Source organism: Onychomys torridus, chromosome 6, assembly GCF_903995425.1.
Source record: "Onychomys torridus chromosome 6, mOncTor1.1, whole genome shotgun sequence".
Taxonomy (NCBI): Eukaryota; Metazoa; Chordata; class Mammalia; order Rodentia; family Cricetidae; genus Onychomys; species Onychomys torridus.
This window is the reverse complement of record NC_050448.1, coordinates 9519070-9535165: the sequence shown is the minus strand read 5'-3', so window position 1 is coordinate 9535165 and position 16096 is coordinate 9519070. Positions and strand designations below refer to the sequence as shown.

The 16096-nt window shown below is 47.4% G+C and overlaps 1 protein-coding gene across 1 annotated transcript; it reads left to right on the top strand.

Annotated features, from left to right (window-relative positions):
* The first annotated feature begins 468 nt into the window (after window positions 1-468).
* On the top strand, window positions 469-14780 carry Cldn11 (claudin 11). Its single transcript, XM_036190254.1, has 3 exons — window positions 469-891; window positions 4648-4812; window positions 13550-14780. The coding sequence occupies exons 1-3, from the start codon at window positions 666-668 to the stop codon at window positions 13780-13782; spliced, it is 624 nt and encodes a 207-aa protein (XP_036046147.1). The 5' UTR covers window positions 469-665; the 3' UTR covers window positions 13783-14780.
* The last annotated feature ends 1316 nt before the right edge of the window (window positions 14781-16096 follow it).

Genomic DNA, 16096 nt, shown 5'->3' with positions numbered 1-16096 from the left:
GCTGGGGCTTGGGATTCAGGTTCTCGCGGGTGCATGCAGCAAGAACTTTCACCCACTACCATCTGCCAGTCTTTCCTTGTGAGTACATGGGAGTGCTGGTCCCTCGGTTCCCTAGGGCCAGAGAAAGAGTTTACAGCTGGGAAGAGGGAGCGAGTGGGGAGTGGGTAGACGTTGAAGAGGAAGACCCAGACACAGAGAGAGGCCCTAGGAAGAGACAACGCTCAGAGAACGCAACAGGAGTGCGGCGCGCCCCTTGCCCTCAGCAGGTCTCCATCAGGATGGGATTAATTTACTTTCCAGCGCTGACTGTGCTTGCGTCACCGGCCCGCGGGGCGGCCTGCTGCCCCTTCCCGGTCCCCAGCTCCCTTCCACACCCCGTTCCGGAGCCCGGTCCGCGATTGGCCGGCTCGGCCCGGGGCTGTCGCGGATTGGCGCTTGCTGGCCGGGGCCACCGAGTTTAAAGAGGGGGCGGGGGGCGCTGCCCAGCAGCGCTGCTGTCCCCGCCGTGCGCACCTGTCTTCGCCGCAGCTCACAGCCTCTCCCGCTCCACCTCGAGTGTCCCGGAGCCAGCGGCTCGCGAGGGCGGCAGAGGGCAAGCCTAGGGCAGGCTCTGTCCAGGCCGGCGCAGGAGGCACAGTCCTTGAGGGTCGAGCACTGCGGCCACCATGGTAGCCACGTGCCTGCAGGCGGTGGGCTTCATCACGAGCTTCGTGGGTTGGATCGGCATCATCGTCACCACGTCTACCAATGACTGGGTGGTGACCTGCAGCTACACCATCCCCACCTGCCGAAAAATGGACGAACTGGGCTCCAAGGGGCTGTGGGCCGACTGTGTCATGGCCACTGGTCTCTACCACTGCAAGCCCTTGGTGGACATCCTCATCCTCCCGGGTAAGAACCCTGAACTCGCAAGTAACTTCCAGAGGCAGGCTGGCTGGTCCAGAAATGGGGCTTTTAGACAGAGTTCTCAGAAGTTTGAGGACTCAGAGACCTCTGGGTACATTTTTGACATCTCCAATCCCACCTTGTAGGAGAATTAGCCCTAAACAACCACCTGTCACCCTCAGTTTTGTTTTTGTTTTTGTTTTTGTTTTTAAATCTGGAACATGGGATAATAAAGGCAATTTGGCCACTGGCAACACTGGTCAATGGCTTTGAGAATTTAATGAATCCATCCTGTACACATAAATAGGAACTACTCTTGTTAATTCCTATTACTTTGTCATCCCAGGTTCCCAAGCTAAAGGACCAAAGATACAGAAGCCTGGCCCCTGCCTTCTCTGATGGGCTTCTGATTAGAGCCAGTCTGTAGATCTGAGGAGGAAAGATCACAGTACTTGGTGATCCTCTGAGATGGGCCTTCCCGGTGAGGTTAGGGTCACATTCAGGATCCTCTGGGTTGCCCAGATTAGCGAATCTCAATTGGTTCCTCAGGTCTCAGGGCCTGTTTTATCTGATCTGGCCCCATCCCTGTCCTTTGCCCTGGGGTCCTTCTGCAGTGACACCCCTCCTCTGTTAGAGTGACACCCTTCCCCAGTTCCTTGGAGCAGGCTGCTGGGTATTGAGAAGAAATGGCATCCCCGGAGAGGGACACTCCACCAGAGGCAAAGGTCCGTGCTGGGGTCACTCGAGGGCTTGCAGCTGTATCCTCGGGTGTGCGTGGGAGGACTGATGAGCCTCCGAAACCCGGGGTGAGGGAGTTTGGGCTGCACATCTTCCTTTGTGTCCTATGGGGAAGTTCGCGGAAACATTGAAACCTGTAGCCAGGTGGATGGCTTGGGAGGTCGAGCACCACTTGTAGATTCCTGCTAGAAATCTGTCACACTGGATGGTTTTACTGCCACTGAGGCGACGTTCCCAAGCTCCTTTGATGATGTGTATATTTAAGAGCATAGCCAGGCCTTCCTTAAGAAGAGGAGAAATCAGCCCTAAAGTTACTGGCCTGAGAGCAGCTGATTTTGTGCCTTCTCCAGAACATTTGGCTTCCCAGAGACCCCGTACCCCCTTTGAGAGCCCTAAGCACCCCCTCTTTTCCTTACAGGGCATTTGGGATTCATCTCCCTCCACCCAGCTCACTTACTGCTAACTTCTTACCTTTATCCCAGGATGCTGTATTGGGAATTGAGCCCTGGGCTTTGTTCATGTTAGACGAGGTCACTACAGACTGAGCTATACCCCCACTCATTGCATTTTAAGTTCTCTTTGCATTCGATCCTAGTCCACACCTTGCCTCTACTGCATGGTAGGAGGGCACGGTGCTCCTCAGACCCGCCTTTCAGCACCCCTTTCTGCATTTGGGCATTCGGAAGGACAGGCACTAAGGAACCTTAGTGTGGACTCAGCTTCAGCTAAGGCTGGCTTTGGTGATGTAGGTTATACTCCAGGACCCAGCACTCGTGATCTGGGTTCCCCAGGACAAGTTGCTAACCTCAATAAACCCTAGAAGGTCTTCTCTAAATAATTTAAACCAAACCAACCCCTTATCTCTCAGGATTTCTTGCAGCAGTCAGTGGGACCAGAAACGAAGGCTCCCTTTGAAGTCGGAGGTGTTCTAGAAAGGGCAAATGTAATTTTCTACTGACAGATGGGCATGGCGGTAGAGACTTCTGACTGATGTATAAATTCCCTTTGTTTCCTTCCCCTGAAATTACATTTCCTGAGCATTTGATGCCAAACGGCTTGTTTTCAGAGCACAAAGGCCACGCTGGGGGCAGGGAGTATATTTTGTGGAGAAGCTTAATTGTTTTATGCTTCCTTACCTTACCCATTGTGTGTGGGTAGGGACACGCCTCTATCTACGACTTCTGATTTCCAGACATGGCCTTGGGACTGTAGCACGCGGACAGCCTTGTGCCATAAATTTCAGAGCATCAGTTTGAGCTGACTGCTGCCTTTGTGTGGGCCCTGGCTCTTCTCCCAGCTGCCAGGAGGTGCTGAGCCTCAGACTTCTGGGGCTCCTCCCGGGATCTACAAGTTTACAATACCTGATAGGTTCTCTCATTCTTAAGATGAGATAGATGGGCAGTGGTCGGAAGAGAGTCCATGTGGCATAGCTTGCTAAGGGGCAGTGTTGGTACTGTGTGTTAGAACAAAAGGGAGGTTTGGCTGGGTCTGACATGGGGTCTTGGTACATGGGAAAGAGTTACGGTCAGTTCTTGGCTTTGCCATTCACTCAGCCTCACTCGGGCCACTAGCGCTAACTCTGCCTAAGCAAATGAAACAGATCAGACAGCCATCATTTATAAGGGTAACTCTTTCTGTCTAACGTGGGGAGAGTGTTTCAATGAGAAACAATAAATGATGTAAAAGTGTAACAGTAAATTTAAATCTCCTGGTGAAATTCTCCTGGTTTCTGTTCAGCTTTATTTTACATGAAGTTGTGCATATTACAATCTGTGTCCTCATCAAGTTCTCAGCATTTTTATTTGACAGCACAGAGTGGATACTTTTGCTCTACATTTCTCTTTCAACTCACCTCTCCTTCATCGATAGTTATGTCAGCTGTTATGGGGGCATGAAGACCAAGACAGGGGTCTACTCTACCGGAATCCCCAGGGCTGCAGAGGCAGCTTTTAAGCATTGACAAATGGCTGGAGAAACATGCATGCCCAGGCACCATTAGTAAAGCAGGAAATGGAACTTGACCATCTAAGGGACAGGAGTCATGGGGACAGCAGCCTCTGGGGATGGAGAGGGCAGTCTTTGTCTTAGCTTATAGTATAGTCAGGGCTACACATGTTCACGCCCATGTGGACTGAGGACAAAATCATGAGTACACTGAAGATCCCAGCACTGCACTGTGCTGAGTGTGGTGCCCACGCCTGTAATCCCAGCATTGGGGAGGCTGAAGCAGGAAGATCGTGAGATTGAGAATTGCCTGAACTATGGTGAGTTCCTGTCCTTGAAAAAAAAAGTATTGCATTGATACAGAGCAGTGATATCAGTAATACTGCTGCCAATTTTTTCAGTGCTTAGCACAGCACATATTCGGAAGACTCTTTGGACTGTGAATTTCATTGCCAGTGGAGTTCTGTTAGGGAGGAGGGGCCTTGTGATTATCGCTCTGGGGACAAGGATGTAAGATGCAGTAACTGACTCGCTAAGGTTCTGCAGGCAGACCGTGTGGCAGTAGAAAGGAGTCAACAACCCGCCATTATAGGTGACGGTTCAACATTTGAGTGTCTAGGTGAACCTTTAACAAGGTGTTACAACAGTGTAAGGCTCGGCTGCCCCACCATGGCCAAGCGGTCTGTGTCTCCACCTGGCTCTGTTTTCCTAGCGCCCTCACGGCTCTTATCACCAAGTCTCTTTTCTCTTTTTCTTTTTGGTTTTTCGAGACAGGGTTTCTCTGTGTAGCTTTGCGCCTTTCCTGGAACTCACTCTGTAGCCCAGGCCGGCCTCCAACTCACAAAGATCCACCTGGCTCTGCCTCCTGAGTGCTGGGATTAAAGGCATGTGCCGCCACCTCCCAGCATCACCAAATTTCTTTAAAAGTTAAAGGTGCAGAGTGACCTTGGACCACATTGATCACATTTTAAGTCTTGGAGGGGACAAGGAGGAGGAAGGTGGTGCTGAATTCCCGAGCAGTGGGACTCAGGAGTAAGAGGACCCCAAGTCCAACCCGCCCTCTCTGTGCTCTCATTCCAGGCTATGTGCAGGCTTGCAGAGCCCTTATGATTGCTGCCTCCGTTCTGGGTCTGCCAGCCATCCTTCTGTTGCTGACGGTTCTTCCCTGCATCCGCATGGGCCACGAGCCTGGAGTGGCCAAGTACAGGAGAGCCCAGCTGGCCGGGGTGCTCCTCATCCTGCTGGGTAAGCTTTCCCTTTGGCTCCCCAACTCTAGTGAATGTGAAGGAGCTCAGATCTTGGAGTTGCTACTTCAAGAGAAATGTGAAAAGAAGTCAAGAGGACATCCTGGGCAACAGAACCCGGAATCTGTGTCCCTTTAGGTTATATATTCCAGAGGAATTCAGACAGGACCCTAAGTTACATCTATGAGAAGAGCTGGTAGGTAACGAAATGACTACCCAAGGAAAACTGGAAGGAAGGGGTTGTGTGGTGGCTCTCTAGGTAGGCTCCACAGTAGAATCTCTTTAGAATAACTTGTTCACAGACTTCATAGCAGATCAATTAAACTGGAATTTTCTGGTGATCAAGTCAGGAAAGATAGTTGTTTTAGGAGGCTCCTAGAGTGGTTCTGGTCACAATAAGAAATGAGAGCCTCATTTATATCTAGCAGAGGACAGGGAGAGAAGAGCACAAAGGGAAAGATGTGGGGTGGTAGACCAGCAGGTGATGGATGAATGTTTTGTTCAGCAAGTGTTCATTAATCAACTACAGCGGGTACTTCAGTAGGCAATGGGGACCCTGATGAGGAAAAGGAATGTCTGCTTTGGGTGTGTGTAGACACTCCAGGATATGGACTCTGGGGAGGTCACCTTAAAATGGCTTGTATGCAATGTACAGGGAGGACAGCCCCCAAGTCACACTGGAATCCAGAGTTGAAGAGAGGTGACAGGTCATGGATGGAGGGAGGAGCAGTCTAAACTGAGGGGGTGGTGTGTGCTCATTTAGATTTGATGATCACACCTGCACATAGGAGCTTGATTCAACTCCCTGCTGAGGGTCTTGTCTCCTGCACTACAAAAATAAATGCTGGCAAGAAGCACAGGTGTAATCTTAGCCCATGCAAGGTAAAGGCAGGAGGGTCAGAAGTTCAAGGTCATCTCTTTGGCTATTGAGGACAGCCCGGGATACATAATACTCACCGGTACTCTTTTTCTTGTTTTGATTTTTTAAGACAGGGTTTCTCTGTGTAACAACCCTGACTGTGCTGGACTCGCTCTGTAGACCAGGCTGGCCTCAGACTCGCAGAGGTCTGCCTGCCTCTGCCTTCCAAGCGCTAGGATTAAAGGCGTGTGCTACCAGGGCCCCAACATAAAACTCACTGGGATACATAAAATACATTGTCTCAAAAAATATAGTTTTTTTCTTACCTTTCTCCTAAGAGCTCCAAGTGAGACAGTGGGTCTAAACAACTGCAGAGCTGCCTGTGGGAAGGAGGAGCAAGTGTGGAGATGCAAATTGTGGTTTTTGCTTTGTTTCCGGTTTTTGAGTTTTTGGGGAAACAATGTGTGGTTTGAAACTTCCCAGATGAATTCTCTTTTCACTTTTTATATATATACATGTGTAGATGTATGGATGTATATATATCTATATCTATATCTATATCTAGATAACAGAGTTTGAGACAGAGTTTATGTAGCCCTGGCTGTCTTGGAACTCCCTATGGAGACCAGACTGGCCTTGAACTCATGGATCCACCTGCCTCTGCCTCCTGAGTCCTGGGATTAAAGGCATGCACCACCACCTGGCTGGTTTTTCTTTGTCTTATTTTTTTCATATATTTATGTGTGTGTACACCTGCACAGAGGACAGTTGGTTCCAACCTTCCACAATGTGGGACCCAGAGAACAAGCTCAGGTCCAGCCTTGGCAGCAAGCACCTTTGTCCACAGAGCCATCTCACTGGCCTGAGTTTTCTTTATCTTTTGAAGGCGTCTTGGTATAGGAAGACAATTTGATAGCTGAGGAGAGTGAGGTGGAGCTGGAGAGAGGATGTGCATCTGTCAGTCCGTTTGTCTGTCCCCATCTAACCTGTGGGTGAAAAGAAACCTGGCAGCGGCTCACCGTAAGGATGGGATGGACGGAGAAGCTTGCAGTCCCGGTCTAGACTCACATTTTGATACTGCCTGCCTCTTTTGATTGCTGTCAGATTTATTTCTCAGCAGGTCTCCCCTGGCCTTCCGGTTTCATGTTGTCTTGACTGGATGGAGCTGGTTCTGGAATGTGGAGCTCATTGTCTCAAGGGTGTTATCTGCTGATTTCCTTCACATCTTCTCTCCCCCAGCCACAAGGCCCTTGTCTCCTGCCCACAGGGATGGGTGGGAGAAGCCACAGTGTGAGGCTTCCTTTGTGTGTAGCCCTGGGTTGTTTTCTGCCATTTCTCACTCTCTGGGGAGGAGTTGGCTGGTGGGGGGGGGTCACTGGTGATGTCCCAGCTGAAGTTTGGCTGCTGAGCATGAGGTAGTGTTGGAGCTGGGGGCCTAGAAATGGGCAGTGTCACAGCTGGTTCTGATGCAGAAACTGAACATGAATTCAGTTCTTTCTGGTCCTGAAAAATCTCTTGATTATTTTTTCTGAAGGCTTGAAGGAAAGCCTGCCTGCTGGCCAGCTCTGTCTTCTTAAGTCTGAGTGGGAAGGAATAGGAACTTGATTCTGTGGCTTCTGAAGCCAGAGGCAGTGTGGAAAGAGTAGCAGGTGCCTCAGAGCTGGGAAAGAAGGAGGCCCTGGGCCCTCACTTTTTTATCTTGTCGGTTGGAGTCAAACCAACCACACTGAATCAGGATGCCACTGCCCTCCAGCAGAGTCAGCTGGGGCAGCTACCGCCTCTGAACAGCCGTGCTTAGTGAGAAGAGCAGGATGAAGTATGGGGACTATCTAGCATGGCATCTGGCACAGAGTAGGTCATGGTTGCCATGATTGTGGTTACTGCTGGCTAGAGGGAATAGACGGGCAACCCAATCACATTTGAGTTCCACAAGGGTCATATCCATGCACAGAACTGGAGAGGACAGCTGTGATGTTGCACTTCCAGAAACATCACCCGCATCCTGACTAAATGGAAATGGGCCTCCATGGAAATCAGAATGTGGTGAGATCCCACAGGTGAGATGGTCACTGTTCCCATCATGAAGGGACCCTGACTCCTTGTTCAGATTCGTTCATTCTTGCTGGGCTGTGGAAAACACTCCCAGGGAATGGGCCGGGAGGAACCAGGGCTCGCCCTCCTCAGAGACTTCTTTCATCTTTTCTTCCCCCTTTTAAACATCCCGGCCTGGTGGCTTCACTTATGGTGGAAAAAGTTGTTTCCGCTGCATACTTTGGGTTAATGGTGAATTGTACAAGAATCAAGGGTGTGGCTAAATGTGAGATGAACTGTGTGTTGTACTTCAGGTTTCCTACTGGGAAAGGGAATCCTTGCATTTGGAAAGAGTGAGGTTCTTAATCTAGAGCAGAGGAGAGCAGCTGGAGAAATGCTCCAGACTTATTTACTGTATACACACAAGACCCTAGTCTAAATAAAAATCCCTCTGGGTAGTGGAAATGATGGGGCATCTTAGTATGGCAATGACTCTGCTGGTAAAAAGAGACCCTAAATGCTGTGTGAACACTTTCTGTGATTGTTCCTTGAAAAAACATATTAATAAGTGCCTGGACATGTGGCATAGTGGAGAGCAACTGGGGACTAGCTTCAAACCCTAGCAACACATACACAAACAATAAATAAGAATAGAATTAAATTGAACAGATAACCATTAGGCTTGTTTTAGAATGCTGTAGGAAACAGTAGATGATGATGTGTGCAGAAAAAACAACGGGAAAAATGTCAGTGTTGAAAGCTGGCCAGGAAAATAACGGACTCAACTATTCCATTGACTTGATGACGGTGGCGAGTGCGAGGTTTTCCTGTGAGAGGAGCATGACCTCTTCCGGCTGCTCTCTTAGGTCATTGCTTTAGGAAACAATAGGCAGAAAAGAAAAACTCAAGCTTTTCTGGATCCATATGGGAAAAGAGCAAATACATATGGCTCCACAGCTCACCGAGAAAGAAATGTTACTTTCCTTTACCCAGCGCCCCGTTCCGTCTGTATGCTTCAGACCTACTATCCCAGTGCAGTTCAGCTTGGCTTCCTTGTCATCCTTCCGCTTTTCCACGCCCCGCTGCCCAAGGCCTTAGATGTTCCTGGTGACTATCTCAGTGTACCGAGGAGGATGCAGTCAGAACAGCTCAAGTCCCTTTAGTGCCTAGTATAGACGCAGGAAGGCCCCAAAACACACGCACACGTCATGAAAGAAGAGATGCAGATGTCTGGGGAGTTCCCCACATCTGGTGTCTTTTTCTTTGTTTTTCTCTCGTTTGTTACTTGAAAACTCAGACACATCTGTATTAATTTTATTTAACTTCATCCTATCTTTTTTCCGTGTATGTGTGTGTGTGTGTGTGTGTGTGTGTGTGTGTGTGAGAGAGAGAGAGAGAGAGAGAGAGAGAGAGAGAGAGAGAGAGAGAGAGTGCTGTGTGCTCCTGAGAGGGTGTGAGGAGGATCTCAGCTGTCCTCTATCACTTTTTGCCTTATCCCCCTGAGACTTGGAATGAGGCTGGAAGTCAGCAGGTTCCAATGATCTTCCTCTTCTGTCCTCTACAGTTCCGGGGATACAGGAGCAAAGTGGCTATGCCTAGATCTTTATGTGGGTTTTGGGCATTTGAACTGAGGTTCTCATGGTTGTTCAATAAGTGCTTTTACCCACTGAACCTCTCCTCAGCCCACGTTTATTTTTTTCTTTTGCTACTTTTTAGTTGACACCTAATAATTGTACATGTTTAAGAGGTTGTGTGCATCACATTTACTTAATTTCTGAATATTACCATGTGTTATTTAACCTCTAAAAAGATGGGAAGATAGACTTAAATTTTCCTTTTGTAAACTATCTTGCTAAAAGCTTTGTTTAGTTAAGATAGATTAGGAACTTTCAGCAAAGATGCATCCTTTCAACTAAGGAACACATTGTATTGCATTATTTGAAAATTGTCCCTAATACACGCCAGTGTTCTGACTCTTTAACAAGGAGGGAATTTTACGTGTGAGAAGGCCAAGTCCAGTGTGTGTCTGCATTGCCTTCTTCTCCCTGCCTTCACCTCTTCCCTCACTTAGCTTCTCTTCCCTCAACAGACTGCAGAGTCCTGCTTCTTCCTGTGCAGGTTTGGATGGAATGGAGGGAGGGAGTGAGAAATCTGAGTGCAAAGTTGCTATCTTGTCTTAGAGACTTAATTTAAAAACAAATTCTGACCAATGTAAATAAGGGAGACATCGGGTTGTTTATCTTTCTTTACCTTATGGGTAACTGTGATTTTTCATAAAAACCTATTATTTTTCCCAGATAACAGGACCATTTCAAACTCCTGTTTTTGGGGGATAGGATGGTGGGTGCACAGATGGAAACAGGCCTAGTAAGCCTGTGCCTTTGGGAAAGCCAACAGTAGCTGTGGTTTTTCACTCTTCCAGATTGTTCAGTGAGGTGGTGATTTGGCTCATATTTCCTAACTTTACTGGTTAATCAGCTTCCCCATGGCCCCTCACCTGCCCAAAGCTACTGCTGAAATGGAGTATATTCTCTGTTCTCCTTTGTTTGTGTCTAAACATTTTTCCTTTCAAGTTCAGCTGGGGGTCACTGCAGGTCAGCCTCTAGTTCCCTTTCATATTTCGTCATTTCTTTTGATTTGGCTCACCTTTGGGTGCCACAGGAATCCCCCCTCCCCAGTTCGTGCATCTGCTAGGAAGGAAGGAGCCCATTTGCCTTGTTTTGCATGGGTTATGAAAGCAGGAGATTTTAATGAGGCAAACTGTGAGTTTGTGACTCTCATTGTGTTAAAGTCAAATTCAAATTTGTGATTGGGGTGTAGGCAGGAGAAAGTGGGACCAAAAGAGATGACCTTTCATTCCTCTGTCTGTCCATCTATGCATCCGTTCATTCATCTGTCTGTCTTTTATTTGTCCAGTTCTATGTGGTCACTATATAAATGTATAGGCATTTTCTCCTTCTCTAGTGAGTTACATACAGTAAATCTGACAACTTTTCTAACGCATGCAAAGTCAGCCATCACTGTGGGACACGGAACCTGGCTCTTCCTAGCTGCTTTATCCGTGTTAAGGAAATAAAGGAATGCTAAGTGCATTGGAGACCATTTTTGTCTTACTGTTTACAATCTAAAGCTAATCTGAATGTTCCTAGTTTTCACAACGGGGAGGAATGGTGTAAGCACTTGTGTGCATGAGTGTGCATGTGTGTTCTATGTGTAAATACAAAGTAGCTCCCCCTAAAATAACACTTATTTTGAACCATGAAGTGTTTTGAAACCAGTTAGCTGTTTATGGGATGGACTGGCTGTATTGACTTGAATCAGTTGTTTGGGAATGAGACTTTTTTTTTCCTTACACTTCCCACTCCTTTGCCTGTTCCTCTCAGTGTACCTGGGCAGGAAAAGCTTTTGCTGATGGCTGGTGTGTTCTTTTTTAGGCTAGGAATGACCTCTTTTTTTTCTTTTTCTTTTTCTTTTTCTTTATTAAGAAATTTTCTACTCACTCCACATACTATCCACAGATTCCCCCCTCCTCCCTCCTCCCACCCTCCAGCTCTCTTTCCCAAGCCACCCTGGATCCCCACATCCCCCAAATCAAGGTCTCCCATGGTGAGTCAGCAGAGCCCAGCACACTGAGCATAGGCAGGTCCAACCCCCTTCCCACTGCACCAAGGCTGTGCAACGTGTCACACCACAGGCACCGGATTCCAGAAGCCTGCCTATAGACCAAGGACAGATCCCGATCCCCCTGCCTGGGTGCTTCCCAAACAGTTCGAGCCAAACAACTGTCTTCCATATCCAGAGGGCCTAGTCCAGTCCCATGGGGGCTCCACAGCCACCAGTCCACAGTTCATGGGCTTCCACTAGTGTGTCCTGAGCTCTTTTTTTTATTGTGTATCTTGCTCAGGGGGTGCATCTCGTCATTGTTAATAGAGCTGTTGTAAGCTACATGGTAAATGGGATGAGATAATTTCAAATCTTTCCAAATGAGTAAGGCTTGAAGCCTTAGTTTACAGTTGACATTAAAGAAAGACTGTATTTCCTCTCCGTGCTCAGATAGTGTAACTTAGAAAGCTCGTGTAGAAACCCGAAAAATAGCTGGCTGTGTTGAAAGCTACCAGGGCACCCCAGAATGCAAACTCTGGGCAGGTGGTGTGGTGTTGCAGCTTGAACTGGTCCATGGTTTTTAGGATGCCAGCTGGAGATCTCCTTGTTCTGATTAGCGTCACGTCAGGCACCTAACCGGCCATCTCAAGTTCAAGTTTTTACTACAGTTTCTGTCCTGTTGTGGTTGAGAGAATCAGACGGTACTAAAGGGAACATGGGTTTTTGTTCCGAGCTGTGTATCCAGTGAAACAGTCATTAGGTACATGTGGCCATTTGAATGAAAGATCATTAAAATTTAAAAAATCAGAATTTCACTCTCACTAGCCCATGGCACAAATGAAATGATCCTATGTAGCTTGTTGCCACCCTATTTGGTAGAGCGGTTTAAATTTCTTTTAAAATATCTGGACTACCGAGAAGGCCTCCAAGCCTAACTATCAGTTTGAGTTCGAGCCTTGGTACCCACATTGTGGATGCCTGAAACTTGTTCTCTGACTTCCACACACATCCTGTGACATGTGTGCTCACTTATACACATACTCACATGCAATAAACAAATGAAAATATAATAAAAATGTAAAAACCTTGAATAGGTGAACTGTTTTTATCCCAGGAACTGTTCATTTGTGTGTTGGTGTTTTGTGATCATGAGTGACACCACACAAACTCAGACCCTTGCCTGGTCCTCTGTCAATCCCCAGCCATGCTCACTCCAGCAAGAGAAAAGGGATAGCGCGCCCAGGTCTTTGTAATGGATCGACTAACTCAAGAAAATGGTGTGGAAAACTCAGATGGCTCCTTCTGTGTTTCTCATCTTGAAGAGCCTGATTATTTACTCATTCAGCCAGGAAACACTGAGCTGTGTCTGGTGCTAAGCTGAACCTTGAGTTTCTACACATAAATAAGGCATGACTCCCGTATTCACAGAACTCAGAGCATGGGGTGAGGGCTAGACACATAAAGCCATAAGTCTAACATGATAAGTCAGTATAATAAGAGAATTGTAACTCTAGAGAGCTGGGGATGAGGCTCAGTTAATAAATACAGTATGCCTAGCAAACTGTGGGGTTCCATCCCAGGCACCCCATAAACTGGTTGTATTAGCTTGTGCTGAAACCTCAGAACTCAGGGCATGAGATTCAAGGTTATTGGCTATAGGGCATGGCTGCTTCTTCTTCTTCTTCTTTTTTTTTTCAAGACAGGGTTTCTCTGTGTAGCTTTTGTGCCTTTCCTGGAACTCACTTGGTAGCCCAGGCTGGCCTCGAACTCACAAAGATCCGCCTGGCTCTGCCTCCTGGGATTAAAGGCGTGCGCCACCACCGCTCACCACCGCCCGGCCTGAGCATGGGTTCTTAATGAGTGCAAGGTCATCCTGGGCTCTATGATCCTTGACTTGAAAAACTCAAAACTACAGCAACAAACACAGAAACGGAACCCAAACTAAAAGTAACACGACGTGTAAGTAAAAGCAGGTACATGAGGTCGGGGCTCAAAAGATTCTATTAAGTCTTTACAAGGGTGTTTGCCTCTGCCGCCTGTTGAGAAAAACAAGGGTCAGTCATTGAACACGCCTGTTGTAAGTCAGCCCATTCTACCTAGCAGAGGTCGCCAAAGGAGCAGTGCTTTGTATACCGGTGTTTCCCGAGCTGATTGGAAGGGGCGTGTCTGTGGGGTGAACGTGCCTGCCCAGCGCACTTGGTGTGTGATGCGTGTGCCCAGTCACCCTCTCTCCCTGTCTCCCCAGCTCTCTGCGCCATCGTCGCCACCATCTGGTTCCCTGTCTGCGCCCACCGTGAGATCACCATCGTGAGCTTTGGCTACTCGCTGTACGCAGGCTGGATCGGGGCTGTGCTGTGCCTGGTGGGTGGCTGCGTCATCGTCTGCTGCTCCGGGGACGCACAGTCATTTGGAGAAAACCGTTTCTATTACTCCTCTGGCTCCAGCTCGCCAACGCATGCCAAGAGTGCCCACGTATAAGAGGGCTGCTCCGCTGCCCACCGAGGTGCTGGGCCTGGGGCCCTGGGTTTGCTCGCTGCCGCAGTGGGGAGAAGCCCATTTCTCTGCTAGGCACTAAAGCCAAAGGTGTAGAAAGTGTCCCGCCTGGCGGTCTGCAGTCTTAACAGCCCCTCCGCCCCACCACTTCTAGGTTCTTAAAAGAAATTTCTAGCCCAGATAATGCCCACATAGTTTTCCCCTGGTGTTGATCGCTTTTAGCTCTTTCCTCGGGCATTCCATTATTGTTGATTAAAAAAATATTTTGTTTCTCTCTTAAATTCAAATGTCTTGGGAACATTGCTGACTTGGGTGTGGATTGGGAGAGAGATAAAAGACACTTTTCAAACGGTTACCGATGACAATGGAGGCCTCATAGAGACACAGCTCTGTTTTTTCTTCCCCCTTGAGTTTCAAGGTCACTTGCATATAAGAGATAGAAAATGGGAACACGGGTGGGAGGGACTCCTGAACGTTCTCTCTGTGGGAATGCTTTCCTTTTGTAAGTTGTGGGGTCGGGGCTTTTTTTGTTTGTTTGTTTGTTTTTAGTTTGTGATTTTACATTTATCTGTACATACTTTTTCAATATTGATCATTTTTATAACCATGGGTTTCCTGAAATTTTCAATTCATCAATATGAAGGAAATGAACCACATAGATTTTAATATCAGTAAGTAGCAGCACGGAGGTTATAGCCTTAACTGCCCATCCACGATTTCTAGGTTTGTATGCTGTAGGTTTTAATTCCACAGTTAGTTGTGTATGCTTCAAATTAACACCTTTTATGAGCTTTCTCCCCCTCTACCTCTGTCTCCATTCTGTCAGCGATCTTGAAGCGATGCTGTTTAACATAAATTGTACTGCTCAATTTGGCTAAACACTGGTGGTCTGTCGGGATCCGAGACTCCAGACACCCCACACAGGCTTGGTGCATTTTGTTAAGGTAAAATCTGTGCAATAAAATAACAAAGTGTCTCCCAAACTGGTCTTTAGTCTTCTGTTGTATTCAGAGTATCTTCTGATTAAAAACAAAACAAAACTCACCAAATTAATTTCTGATCACGAGCAAAGAACAAATCCTTTGGGGTTGGTGAAGTGCTTATTGCTGAAGCATGGGGATTTGAGTTCAGTTAGAGCCAGCTAAGGGTTGGTAGCCCCACTTCCCTCTCTCCTGCTCTCTGCCTTGTGTGCTGTGTAGTCACGAGGATCCCTGGGGAGTCTAGACAGTTGGGAAACTCCAGGTTCAGTGAGAGAAAGAAAAAGACAAAAAAAGATATATATGTTTTTAATTTACAAAGAAAAAAAAAGATAATGGGCCTGGCATGGGAGTTATTTTTTTTTTTTTGAGACAGGGTTTCTTTGTGTAGCCTTGGCTATCATAGAATTCTCTGTAGACCAGGCTGGCCTCCAATTCACAGAGATCCACCTGCCTCTGCCTCTTGAGTGCTGGGATTAAAGTCATGCACAGCCACTACCACCTGGCTTCACACCTTTAATCTCAGAACTTGGGAAGCAGAGTCAGGGGGATATCTGTGAGTCCATCTTGGTCTGCAAAGTGAGTTCCAAGCCATCCAGCGCTGCATAGAGACCCTGTCTCTAACAAAAACAAAAACAAACAAATCAACCAAACAACAACAATAAAGAATTAGCGGGCGGACACACACACACACACACACACACACACACACACACACACACACACACTGGGCTGCCTTGGCTGGCTAAGACGTTATACTTTGTTCGCTATATCATGGTGATGGTGCATGCTCATAAAATGTAGCCTCGTTGTTCTTGTTTCTTATGTGTGACTTTCTTGTCCCTGTGTCAGGGTAAATGTGTAGCCACAAGAGCCAAATTCTAAGCACACACAGCCCAGCTGTGGCTTTGAACACTTAATGAAAGGACTGGCTAAGAGAGAGACTTGAACAAATTCATTTTATTGAGTTTTAGCTGTAATACCTAGATGTGTTTTGTCCAAATAGACATAAGACAATCTGGACAAAGACATGTTAAGTGTGGTTTTATTTATTTATTTATTTTCTATTTCAGAAACTCTGAGACTATGAGACTAGATTAGAATATATTTTGCCCCCCCCCCCCCCCCCGCCAAGTTATTCAGGCTTGGGTGATGGTTTAGTGGACAAAACACTTGCCATGCAACCTGAAGATCCGAACTCCAAGCTCCCGAAGCCAGGAAACGACTGGAGGCAACAGTGCCAGAACCCGGTGCACCCACATCAGGAGGTGGACAGAGGGACAGGGCAGTTACCAGAATGTGGGGCAGCTGCAGCCTGAACC